General features: G+C 35.1%; 1 protein-coding gene across 4 annotated transcripts in view; it reads right to left on the bottom strand.

Moving 5' to 3' along the window:
• AHCTF1 (AT-hook containing transcription factor 1) overlaps positions 1 to 13913 on the bottom strand; it is an 84222-nt gene that overhangs the window by 50931 nt on the left and 19378 nt on the right. For all 4 annotated transcript variants that reach the window (XM_059997206.2, XM_059997197.2, XM_059997185.2 and 1 more), the window contains exons 4-12: positions 13408 to 13588; positions 9251 to 9458; positions 7483 to 7599; positions 6070 to 6154; positions 4581 to 4731; positions 3118 to 3250; positions 2822 to 3003; positions 2324 to 2385; positions 1268 to 1396 (exon numbers count right to left, since the gene is read on the bottom strand). In XM_059997206.2, coding sequence (XP_059853189.1) covers positions 1268 to 1396; positions 2324 to 2385; positions 2822 to 3003; positions 3118 to 3250; positions 4581 to 4731; positions 6070 to 6154; positions 7483 to 7599; positions 9251 to 9458; positions 13408 to 13588 — 1248 coding nt within the window. The remainder of the gene's footprint in view (positions 1 to 1267; positions 1397 to 2323; positions 2386 to 2821; positions 3004 to 3117; positions 3251 to 4580; positions 4732 to 6069; positions 6155 to 7482; positions 7600 to 9250; positions 9459 to 13407; positions 13589 to 13913) is intronic.

Genomic DNA, 13913 nt, shown 5'->3' on the forward strand with positions numbered 1-13913 from the left:
AGTACCTGGGTGGGTGTGCATAGGTTACATGCATATACTATGCCATTTTACATAAGGTACTAGAGCATCCTTGAAATCTGGTATCTGTGGGGGTCCAGGAACCAATCCCTTGTGGATACAGAGGGACAACTGTACATGACTGCACAGTGAATATTTGCTCAGTACGGTAATATAAAAGGAGAGGGGGAAGAGAAAGAAAAAAAAAAATCCCCTGGTAATAGTATTGAAAATTTCTCTTATTTCTATGAAATTAGGCATTAAATTCCAACTGCAGGTGTTAAATCACCAGCAGCAATATTTACATTTCGTCTGATATTTAAAAGGCTCTTTCCCTAACAATTCATTATGTTACATACCTGCAATTATTTAAATAACTTAATTCCAACACTACTTGAGGGGAAAGTTAATAAAACATTTTCTCCTTCTCCACAGGAAAATGACCTGGGATTGGTTTACTTTCTTTAAGCACATTTTACTAGCAAACATCAAGTTAAAATAAATGTGAATTATAAGTTATCACCAGGCAACACTGCTTAAGAATGTCATCTGACTGGTAAAATGTATTGGGACTATAAAAACTGTGAGTGGATTTTACAATATTTTTATTTATATATCCATTAGGAAATTAAGATTTTGGCTTCCACGACTAAGTCTGACTCCCATAACTGTCTTGTGTTTTACAGGAACTTGGAATCTTCACTAAGAGGCTTTCACAAGACACTTGTTTCTATAGAGCAGTGGTTCTCAAACCATCACAAATCACCTCAAGGGCTTATTAAAATACGGACTGCTGGGCTCTACTCTTGGAGTTTCTGATTCAGTAGCTCTAGGGCAGGAACCAAGAACTTGCATTTCTAACGAGTTCCCAGGGAAGCTGATATTCGGAACCCTAATTTGTGGCTATAGACTGTGAGATTCACCTAAGTCAAGATGGTTTCCACATATGTGGTCTCATTCTCTTGCACCTAAGCTGTTCTCTCTGGGGGCTAGAAAATGGCCCCTCGACTGTTATAATGACTTCTACTCATGACATGCCTGATGCAGCCATGATGTGTTTCCTAGCCTATAGACCTGGTGGCAAGTTAGGCCTATTGGGTCCTACAAGTATGAATTTCAAGCCAAACCCAAGAACCACAGCTACTGACTTGCAGAGTTGGCATTATACTACTTAATCTACTTTTTTAGAAATTATCTAATAGATTTTTGTTATAATAGAAAGCTAATAACATGTGATCCAAAAGAAACAACAGAGTTAAAAATCTCTCACCTGACTTAAACTGGAAGGTTGAATATCAATAAGTCTTGGTGAGAGAAGGCCAGCCGCAAGACATCGATTGTAACTATCAGGAATGACTTCATTGAGAGATGGTCCTGATTTCTTTAAAAAAGTCAAAGTCTATAATAGATTGATTAATATCAGTCACTATTCAATTCAAATAATCAAATTTAAGAATAACTAATAAACTCATCACCCTACTTTACACTTAACATTTTGAATAAAACTAAAAGGCACTGAATGAAAATTGTGGAAGACTACATTTCTGTACTTCTTGCAGGGAAAAGTGCTTATAGGTTCTTGAGGTAACCAATGCTTGCTAGTTACAAATAATACTACTGATAAGGGTATTTTAAGTTGTTTATATGTAAGGTAACCCTGTTACCTTCTATAAAGCTGACAGACTTGGTAACAGATCTTAACAAACTTAATACACAAAAGAAAAATCTTGCAGTTTATTCCTCTTGGCCTAATGTGAAAGAGATCTGATATGAAGTATAAATATGGCATTCATCCACATCTAGCTGATTATCATTTAAAGGGTCTGCCACTTTGTGTTTTCCTGGAAAAGTATTTTCAACATACAGTCATAACCCACTCTGGGCCAGTCACTGTGCCACTGTGCTAGGTACTTTCTTTGCATTACTTCATTTATCAACATACAGTCATAACCCACTCTGGGCCAGTCACTGTGCCACTGTGCTAGGTATCTTCTTTGCATTACTTCATTTACCCATAAGCTTTCTGAGAAGGAAGAGAATTAAGAGGATGGATAAAAAGGGATGCAGTAAAGCACTGCTTTACTTTTGCCTGGGGTTCAGGAGCTAACATCCATATAAAGCTGCTAAAAACATTCCAATACCTTAGAACCTAGAAGGTTGCCGTCAGTAACTGATGCTACTAGCGGCTAATCTCATAAACCTAGCAGAAGCTACCTTTTAAGACGAAACAATAGTTTATATAAATAACACTAAGTAAAGTTTAAATCCATGATCTGACTTCAGTTCAAGAAGAAACACTCTGTCCAAATTGTCATTTGTTACCTACCTCCTTCTGAAAACCACTACAAGTTATATGAACAACTCCTGAGTTTAACAAACAAGTGGCATCTAAAAAAAAAAAAAAAAGATTAAAAAAAAATCCACTTACATATTATATTTGGGATGGTTTTAATACAATAAAATTTATCCTAATAACAGATTCTTAGGCAAGGTATGGAATTACTACATACAATAAATTTTTAAGTAATTTGTCCAGGTATTTCTATCCTAACAAGATACCAAACCTTATCACAAGTGCACTTAATATGAAATAGTTAATACCTTTTCTAGCAAATTCAAAATAGTGATAATTTCTCTATAAAACATATAAACACTAAACTTCTTGTGTGCATATATCAAGTTAACTTCCTAACTTATCCATATATTAACTAATAACAATGAGAAATGAACAATACACTATACACACATATACACACAACACAAATACAAACACATACTCTTGCATGTTATTTTTCTCAAAAGGTAATGTTAAAGAAATACATACCAAAGTTGTAAGTACTTGGGTTAAAAAACTGCTCAGGAGGTGGATATGAAGGAGGAACTCCTCGACTTAAACTTCTCTCATGTACTAATATATCCAAGATGTAATGTGAAGAAGTCCTACTTACAACAGAATCCAGTGACCACAATGCAAAATAAGAGCAATCATGTAGATATTCTCCTGATCTAAAAGAAAATTTTACACATTAGGTCAATGAACTGCTACACATAAAATTCCTATATATGTATATATAAATAAATACATACACATATACATAGAGAGAGAGAGAAAAATCATACCTTAACGAATCTGGCATTTGTGCATGATACCAACGATTTATGTCGAAAAGCCCCAAATATATAGAAGGCTTTCCCTGTCCATATATATTCACCTGCCAAGTAAAGACTGAAACACTGGTATCAGGAGACAAAGCTAAAAGAAAAGAAGATAATCTTTAAAAATAGAATAAATAATCTCAAAATAAATCCCCCAAATAAAATTAGAGCAAGACTTTCTCATAAATTAAGAGGCTTAATTCATATTTGATTTGATTTGTCAAGACACATTTCTATCATTTATTCTATAAGAAGAGATTCATTCAATTGTATGTTGACTGTTTTTCTATTTCAAGACCTTATTAAAAAGTACTCATTGGCAACTTTGAGGTATTGTAGGTAGAAAAGTAGAAAACGATTTGAATGAAAATTCTCCCATGAATATGTCACTGCTACCAGAGAATATCAATACTTAAAATGGATGCCTTTAGTCTTTAGGGCTTAATTCTTTAGAAGAATTCTAGTTGAGAAGGATTGATCCAGCTATATGGTAACGCGTGGGGTGGGGGGACATAAGTACCTGGATGGTGGCTGGCCTAGAAGGATAGGAACAAAGTTAAGAGATCAATAGAAGGAAAGAGGAAAGTAAAAATCTGAGGCACAACTAACAGGGAATATAAAAAAGAAGATGTGAGTGGGGAATAAGAGACAGGGTTTGATAAGTTCTGTTTTGACATGTTTAGTTGGATGTGAAGAATGGATCACAAATATAGATGCGGGGACTAGGACAGAGGCCATCTCTGGAATGAATGAGCTAACCATGAGAATGAATTCCAATAAGAACAAACAAAATCAGGGCCCCACTGAACATTCCCAGAACTAAATAAAACTATCCCATTATCACATTCAATCCTCACAACCGACCCTTTGCAGAAGGTATAAATGTATTATTCCACTCACAGGTAAGGAAACAAGAGGCTCAGTCACAAATGTTAAATAATTTATGAAAGGTTACAACTAGTGACAGAGCTGGGACTTGAATCCATGTTGGTTGGATTCTAAGATCTATGCAATTTTCACTATGCCAGGATGTTTACCAGGAAGAAGGAATGACACTAAAGTAGACAAAAAATTCAAGGCAACCAAAGCATGTTTGCCGTATACGTCTCAAAAAATACAGAGGTAAACATTATTTAGAGACTATTCATACTAGTTACAACTAGAGATCTTTTTTTGTATGTCTGTCTGTTTTGAGAGCTGGATCAAAATACAAGGGTTTCTCATTTTCTTAATCTATTCAATTCTTGAGTTCTACACATGGCAATCTGGAGAGCAAGACATACCTCATATCTCATACAGACCTGAATATATTCCACAATTAGTATTCCAATGAACTACAGAAAACAATACCTGTCATATATCTTAAATCAAGATAAATCTTAAATCAAGTATTCACACGGTATATAATAAGAGTACTTTTAACCAACCTTCATTCATGCCTTCCTCCCTGTCACCATGAGATCGAAATTTCTCTACAGTTTGGCATCCCAACAGTTTGGTATTACCAGTCTGGCCCCTCAAAGGAAACATGCCACCTGTGAGGTCCAGTGTGTATCTTTCTTCACAGTACTCTAACCCCTGAAATAGAAAATGTACAGCAATCTATATCCTAATAGGATTCTAGGAAAAAGTCATTCTAAAATTAAATGTTCTCCAAAAGCGTTTTCTTACAATACAAAGAAAACAAAAAAGTTAAAAGACTGAAGAGAACAAATTATTGAAAAGGGTTCTAAAATTTTATATAGCATAAAACACAAATAAAAGACTAAATTTAGTCTCCCAAAAATATTACCAAGAAATCTTCTAAAGCTGTTACTGAACACGGGAACCTTCATGCACTACTGGTTGCGGGGGTAAACTGGACCTAAGCATTAAAATTATTTATACGTATACTCTAGACCAGCAAACCTACTTCTGTGTTTTCACTGAAGTTCTTGCTCTAAAACAGTAGTCCTTAAATTTTTGTTCGCTGATCCCTGTAACAATCTGACAAAAGCTATGAATTTTTCCCCAGAAAAATGCATACAGTTGCCCCTTGCTGTCCATGAGGGACTGGTTCCAGGACCCTCTTCGGATACCAAAATCTGTGGATGCTCAAGTCCCTCATATAAAATGGAGTAATATTTGCATATAACCTACGCACATCCTCCCGTATACTTTAAATCATTTCTAGATTACTTATAATACCTAGTACAATGTGAATGCTACGTAAATAGTTGCTGTGGCACGGAAAACTCAAGTTTTGCTTTTTGGAACCCTCTGGAATTTCCCTCCCCCCCCCCCCGCATATTTTTGATCCGAGATTGGTTGAATCCACAGATGTGGAACTGGAGGATTGGGGGGGCGGGGGGAGGGACGACGCGGACACTGTGATCATGAAGATGCCACACGTAATTCAGGGACTTCACAAATTCCCTAAAACCCAAACACACACCCTCAAATACTAGGTTAAGAAAGCCTGTTCTAGAGAAGTTAATGTGATGGCTAACCAAATATGGCTATTAGCAGGACCCCACTATTTCCTCAAGAATTCAGCCAGAAAAATAGTCATACAAAACGTAGATGCATTTACCCTCTTTCACAATTGCAAGCGACAAGACTATAAAGTCACCCCATGGCTTACTGCTTGTTATCTTAGAGCAAGAAAGTGGGGTTATTTTTCCTGGCTACCAATTAGGCCACAAGTTTGTCTTGTCTAATTCCCTCATTTTAGAGGAAAGTGACACCTGAAGATTTTAAGATTGCTACCTTGGTAAAATACCAGTCTCCTGATCCCTAATCTAATACTTTTTACATTATATTACGAATACAGTATTAACTTGAATAGAAGAATAACATTTCAATATCTCAGTATCTTAAAACAGGCAAACAATGAACAAAATGGTACTCTGAACCCATACTACCATTACCATTTACCTCATATAAAATTTGTCCTGATGCCAAACACTTTCTGTCACCAAAGGCCAGCTGAAGCAGATGCAAACTCAAAACATCCCCTTCACTGAAAGAAACAGAAATTAGCTAAGGAGAAATACTGAATATCATATTAATGCATTAAGCACTTTTTATTGTCCAAATAAATTTAATCCGCATACAATATTGAGTGCATGTGACAAAACTGAGGTCACTGTAAAGAATTTAGTTTTACTTGGCTGTTTTCACAAAATGTAGTCCTTTGAAATAATAACTGGTTTAATTATTTATTGATTCTAATTAACTAAAGCTTATGTTGCTTGCATATTTTAGGTGACATCTTATGTGCCTGAGACTATAACTCTTTACTTAATAGTCCTTCTCCCTTTCTTCAATAGGTGTGCTTTATTTAGGCAACACTGGAAGAAAAAATAAATGGGATACAAAAATTGTTCAGATAAACGTCCCTTCTCATTCACCACATGGAGCCTTCACAAGGCACATTACTTAAGCTGCTGCCAGCCCACATTACACTCAGATGGATGGAAATACGGATTTCACTTAATGAGGAATATCCCAATAGCTGTCTCTGTATTTTTATTTCTATTTTCCTCCAGGATTGACAAAGTGACAAATCAATTCTTCCTTCACTGACTTACTCACTAAAGCGTAAGACAAAACCTCAAAGTGAAGACATCTAACACAAAAACCCAAGCTGACCACAATTCATGTACGGACTTGGGAAGAGAAAGTATTAGGAACAGTTATCAAATCATGTCATTTATGCCACAGACTTAACTGTTTCATTGATCATCAAAGAAAGTACTAAACACCAATGAAAAATAAGAGAAAATCAATACTTACACTGTCCTAGCATTGCAAATGAACAAGCTTAACCAGTTTGAAATTAAATTGAAAGGAAAGATTTCTCACAAGCTATAGCTGGAATAAAATTAAAGCTTATGAAAGACGGAAAAATTAACTGAATTAACCCTAAAGATATACTGCAAAAGGCAAGCAGAGGGACTAGAGAACACAGTACAGATACATACACAACAAAGAGAAAAAAGGAATGAGATTATAAAAGAGAAAAAATGTTCTTATGAGAGAACATAGAAGGCCATAAAAATTGCCTAAGGAATAAGAAATTGCCTACTCATGTGTATTGGCTTACTCTCTGAAATAACACCTAAACAGGTGAAGTAAGCACAATTTCTTCTTACTGATATCTCAGCATTACTCAAACATGCAGAAATAATCATTTCCCTTTTAAAGTCATTTCAACTACCACTTTCTAATTCACTGAACTTATGTCACTTTCACTAAAAAGGGACAACACAGTACAAAGCTTTGCAAAAGAAATTAACTGCTACTCCATTCCTGACAAATATTTAAAACCACATGTATCACACTTACCTATCTTGTGTAGACTGAACAGCCCACAAGTAACAGCAATTACGAGGATCGTTCTCAGGTTCTTGAAAAGTGACAGCATATACAGGAACTCTTCCACCTTCCAACTGTGTGTAGTATCTATAACAGGCACAAATATCAGTACACTTCATACTTTTAAGTTACAATTTCATGAAAAGGAAGAAGATGCCTCATGTAAGAATCTGGGTTAGAGCAACTGCTGTTCATACAATCGTCTTATCTTCAAAAATACACAGGGTACAAGACATCAAGACAATGAGCATGGCACCCCATCTCCCAGGTAGAACTGGGAAGGGTTAAAATTACTAAAGCACATGCATATACACATGTGTGAACTAGTCCTTCCAGGCGTGTAAACGTATGCCACGATGTACTGTTCCCCAATAACAGGTACTCTAGAAAGAGATGAAATACTGCCACAACACTCTATTTCAGCTGCTTGGGTTTAGAGTCAATTTCCCCATTACGACAACAGAATGAGTTAGAATCTGAAGAGTTCTCACAAACCCTTTGGAAAAGCATGATCAGTGAAGGATGATAGTGCTAAAGAAAACACTGTAAAAGCCAGGTTCTCCAGGCACTCCTTTGGGAGCTATGCAAAAACAAGAGCTGATAAAAAGGTATCAACAAAGAGAGTTGAGATGGACTTCCCATAGGGAGCTACTAGGCAATAGCACTGCCACTTCATCACTGGCACTTTGCAGAAAAATTTGACTTTGAGGAGGTGCATGGACCGTTAATGTTTACTTAAGGGGCTAGTAACACTCTAATATCATCAAAGAACCCAACAGTAAAAAATGGGTATAGGTGAGAATCTTTATTTTCTACCTCTCTCTTTTTCCTTCACTTCAAACTTGGCAAATATTTATAACCAAACACAGCCAAGTAGGTACCAATTTGTTGGTGAGACGAACTGAGCAGGAAGTTTGGAAGGGTGAATATTTTGTTGACTCATTTGCAAGAAAAATTACTCAAGAAAATATTCCAATATTACTTGGAAGAAAAAAGAAGAAATAAATATTAAATTGACAACTTAAGAGACAAATAGGTATCTACTTAACTCTTAACAGAGATTAGACTTAAAACCTACAGTGCCTTACCTCCCTCAATAAAGAGTCAATTCCTCAGCAATTTTAACAACATAAAGATTAATAGAAAAGTATCAATATAATTATACTTGGGGGAAGTTTTTGACAGCATAAAAAATTTTTAACACAGTATTTTGTAACTTTTTAAAAAAGCTTTTGTTTTTCTGTGAACTGAGAACTACTACTATTAAACTACCTTACACATATGGTTATGTAGAAAAGTACTTCTGAAGGAATTCATACTATACAAATACGTAGTTTATCTTAATATAGTCATAGTTACTAGCAAATTGAACACCACAATGACTGCAATGCCTTTATTTCCCCTGGCCGAGCCACACTGCTTGCAGGACCTTAGTTCCCCAACCAGGGACTGAATCCGGGCTACAGCAGTGAAAGCACAGAGTGCTAATCACTGGACCACCAGGAAATTCCCTGAAATGCCTTTTAAATATACTGAATCAACCGAAATTCATGTGCTAGGTCACTCCTTTATTATAAAAAGTTATAATTTAATGCAATGGAAAATTACATAGTCATTCAATCATTATCCTATCTTTTCCTGTTTATGTTAATTTTTAAATATTAGTAATTGAGAACAAGTTACATTCACAAAGAAATTACCAATAATCACATAATCGAAGAGAAAAAGTTGTACTTACTCTCTTTTCATGCTTTTCATATTCCAAAGTGCTAGATACCCATCAGAAAAACCAACAGCAAGCTGATTTGTCCGGTTTATGTAACTAAGGGTTGAAACAGCTGTTCCTGATGGGCTTACTAATTGAAAACACAGATGGCGTCCCTCTTGTATCACATTTTCTCTGATGTGTGGTACTTCAGCTGGGATACCAGTTATAACTTCAAGGTCTAAAAAATAAATAAGACAAGTAAGATTAACAAACTATAAACATCATAAAAGCAAGTGTGTTGCCCATTATTCAAGCAGCAACTGAAAACTACTGGGGTCAATTAAAATAAGATTAGTGATAACAAAGCATACTGAACTATAAAATAACTGCCTTTATTTTAAATGCTATAATTTTCGAAGTATATTTAATTGTATAATTTCTTAAAAATCTCATAGTACACATCAAATATTATCTAAAGTAGACTCTTTATTTTAAAAGAATTAAACAATTTCCTTAACAATCATAAATAAAGCTGATGGTTTCTTTATTCAAATTTACAACTAACAACCTAAATATTCCCCTTGGAGAATGGCTGGTTCCAAGTCAGAAGCAGAAAATATATAAGATGAGCCTGGCACATCCTGTGCCAGAAATCTAGGAAGCTATCAAAATCTGAGGGGATGTGTCAGACTACATGAAGGTGCCTTCGTTAGCAAAAACAGAACATTTTTGGGCATGAGAAGAAAATAATGAAAATGAATAAAACACATTAAGTACAATATATAAAACCCCATGAGTTCCTGCCCTCCTTACTTACAAGAGACCTTAATGAATTGAAACACTGAAAGTAGCTGAGTACCAGCTTCTTACTCTGAAAATTAGTACTTAAAGAAACAGTAATATAAGCATTTATTCTCCCTTTTCTGTACAAACTGTATTTCAAGGTGAACAAATGGCCCTAGTTAATCAGAAAATTATTCTTTAGATTAACAGAACTTTAAAATCATCTTTTTTTGCAGCCCTAATGACACAAGAGACCTAGGCAACAATCTCAGTGGATGAAACAAAGTATGGTTTTTCAACCTTGGCTCCATTGACATCTTGGGTCAGATAATTCTTTGCTGTGGGGGCTGTCTTGTGCTTTATAGGATGTTCACAGCATCCTTGGCTTCTATCTACCAGACGCCAAGTAGCATCATCTCCCTCCAGTATTAATGGCCAAAAATGTCTCCAGATATGACCAAAAATCTGGAGGGCAAAAAATCACCCGAGAACCACTGGTACAAAGGCTGATGGATCATGCTGTCGTCATCTGAACCCACTGATCACTGAATATGAAACAAGACACCATGTGCCTCCTGCTGTGATACATTATGAAATACCCAGCACTTCTGAAGTATACTTGTCAAGTGTTAAATCAATCTAATCAGAGCTAACTTAACAATTGGAGAAAATACAAAATGTAAATGACATCACATGAAGACACACAGATAATTCCAAAATGTGCGGCATTTTACCAGATAACTAACATCTTCAGCAAGTCAGTGGCACTAAAAATAAATAAATGAATAAGGACAGGATAGAGGGAGGACGGCTCTAAATTAATAGACATGAGACGCAAACCATCAAATGTAAGTCCATATTTAATGTCGTTAACAGTGGTAAACCACATCATGATTATGTAGTAAAATAACTGTTATTTGCTTTAGATTAGTACAGAGTAAAAAAGAGAGAAGGGTGACTTCCCTGGTGGTCCAGTGGTTAAGACTCTGTGCTCCCAATGCAGGGGGCAAGGGCTCAATCCCTGGTCTGGGAACTAAGATCCCGCATGCCACACGGTGCAGCCAAAAAGAAAAAAGAAAAAAAAGAAAAAAAAAGAAAGAGAGAGAGAGAAGGTGGGGAAAGGGAAATAAAAGAGAACAGATGCACATATGGGTAAATTCTGAAAACTGACTTGAATTTAGGTAACAGGTTTGTGGGAATTTTTATACTGGTCTATCTACTTGAAGATGTTCGAAATGTTTAAATAAAAAAAATTCAGGCCCATTCATTGATATAACTTGTGCAAGAGCAGATTCCCTCAATGCTGTTATGAAGGGGGAAAAACTCCTATCACATTGTACTTGAATGATTACCCTCCTAATCCATTCTGCTTCTGATTTTTCCCCCCAGAAAACAGCAAGTGATTACATTTTGCCAAAATAACTAGTTAATAAATGGAATACTGTAAACTTATTCAAGAGAATAAAGTAGACTCTATATGCACTGATATGGAAAGATGTATAAGAAATACTGTTAAGTTTGAAAAAGTTGCAAAATAGTATGTATAATATGTTTATCATGTTAGGAACTTCATTTTCTACGTTGTGTGTGTTTCAGTGAAGTCTAAATAGCTGTAATTATAAATTACTTCTGTAAACAAAAAATTAATTTTGCATTAAACCCCAAAACTCAACTTTTTGTATGCTATAAAATTCAATGGCTTCCTAATTCTCAGAATTGAGAAACTGATTCTGATCTTTGATTACAATCCAGAGTTTCATTATAAAATTACCCTTGTGTTAAATTTAACTACTAACTATTGACTCCTGAAATAAAGCATGTTTCAACTCTACTATTTTGATCTGAAGAGTTTTAATTATGAATACAGGTATTTTAATTAGCCTTAGACCTATAGCGATATCATCTACAAAACACTCTGGAACAAAACTCCATCAAGACTAATTCCTTCATCAATTTTCTACAAAGAGCAGTTAAATCATTTCTAATATTCTACAAATTCATTTTTAGTTACTGTTATTTATACTAATCAATTCTTTTCATTTCAACTTTACCTGGGATTTTATTAAGATCAATCAGATCTTAATACATATTAAATTCCCAGGTATAGTTTCCATCACTATGAGAATTTTTTTTTTCCTTAAGTGCATGTGTGGCCATTATTTCTACCAAATCAAACTTTTTCATGTCATATTTTGCAGATTTAAATTTTGATCAGATAATCTGGTTCTTCAGTTAATTTCTGGTCAAACATAATTTTTACCACTTGCAGTTTTAATCAGTTTTATTACATACCAACAGTTCTTATTAGTTATACTCATTATAAATTGGGACAAAATACTGATTATTTATATCTATTTCTTAGCTGATCCATAAATAAACAGATCTGCACTAATATTACAGGACTATTTTTTTTTAAAGATTTATTATTTATTTATTTATTATATTATTTATCTTTGGCTGTGTCGGGTCTCAGTTGCGGCACGCGGGATCTTCATTGAGGCACACGGGCTTCCCTCTAGTTGTTGTGTGCAGGTTTTCTCTTCTCTAGTTGTGGTGCACAGGCTCCAGGGCACGTGGGCTCTGTAGTTTGCAGCACACAGGCTCTCTAGTTGAGGCGCCTGAGCTCAGTTGTTACAGGGTATGGGCTTAGTTGACCCGCAGCACGTAGGATCTTAGTTTCCTGACCAGGGATCAAACCCGAGTCCCCTGCATTGTAAGATGGATTCCCTACCACTGAACCACCAGAAGTCCCAAGAGGACTATTTTAAAAATCAAGAAGGTCCTCAAGGAATAGTCCTTTCCTGAAACTTTATTGGTAATACACACATTTTTAGAAGTTTTTAGGTTAGCTCTCGTCCCTACATAAACCAATCAAGTAAGAGTCTCATAAATCACAAAAATAACAAAACAAAAAACACTTGAGAAGTAGATTTATAAATATATGCATTAGTATTAAAGGGGGAAAATTATCTCTCTTCACTTAAGTAGCGTTAGTTCTATTTTAGGATGTTATTTTGTGAGGGAAGACTTTTAAATTACTGTTATTTATTGCTTTATTTCTATCTTGGGCTTACTGTAGGAACAAGATTTTATACCTTTCAGCCCTTCTTCTGGCATTTACTTAATAACTTGAATATATTATTCAAGTGTATATCTGGAAACATACCCCTATCTCTTTCAAGACCTAGTCTATAAACACTTCATCAATAAAGTAGAATAACTCATGCAAAAAATCTCCATAGTGCCCAAAACAATAAAATAGGAGCAAACTTTTTTTTAAAAAAAGATACATAAAGAAGTTTCTATATAACATTTTCTGACTATTAAAAAAAAATCAATCCATTGCATCAGAATACTCAGGTGCTTAATTTCTGGTTTCAAGCAAAGAATGACTAATTAATTACCTGATGCCTCTACTTCATTCTGATTGCATGACACGTCATCCAAACACAGGTCAATAAGAAGGATCTGTCCAACATCAGTTACCACAGCTGCCACACCAAAAAGCCATCGCAGGCTTGGGTGTAAATGCTGAGTACTTGCACTGGCTCCTCCATGATTAATTATAGGTTCAATAGCTGTTACCTAGAAAGCAGAATATATCATTTGCTTTTCTTATACAAAGTGAGAAAACACAACAAATTTTGAGATTAAAGCAGGTATTAGTTATACAGATGTTAACATTTTCCAATACAGAATCATAAATCTGCATTTGATACTTGCAAATCTGAATAACATAATGAAATGTTCAGATATAACAAGAATCACATGGTGCAGTTGGAATAATAACTGATGTTTATCAAGACTTTACTATATTCCAGGCATTATGCTAATCAATTCACAATAACCCTTTGATATCAGACTATATATAATTATCTCTGTTTAAAGATGAAACACCCTGAGGCTTAGA

Source organism: Delphinus delphis, chromosome 1 (assembly GCF_949987515.2).
Source record: "Delphinus delphis chromosome 1, mDelDel1.2, whole genome shotgun sequence".
NCBI classification, from domain to species: domain Eukaryota; kingdom Metazoa; phylum Chordata; class Mammalia; order Artiodactyla; family Delphinidae; genus Delphinus; species Delphinus delphis.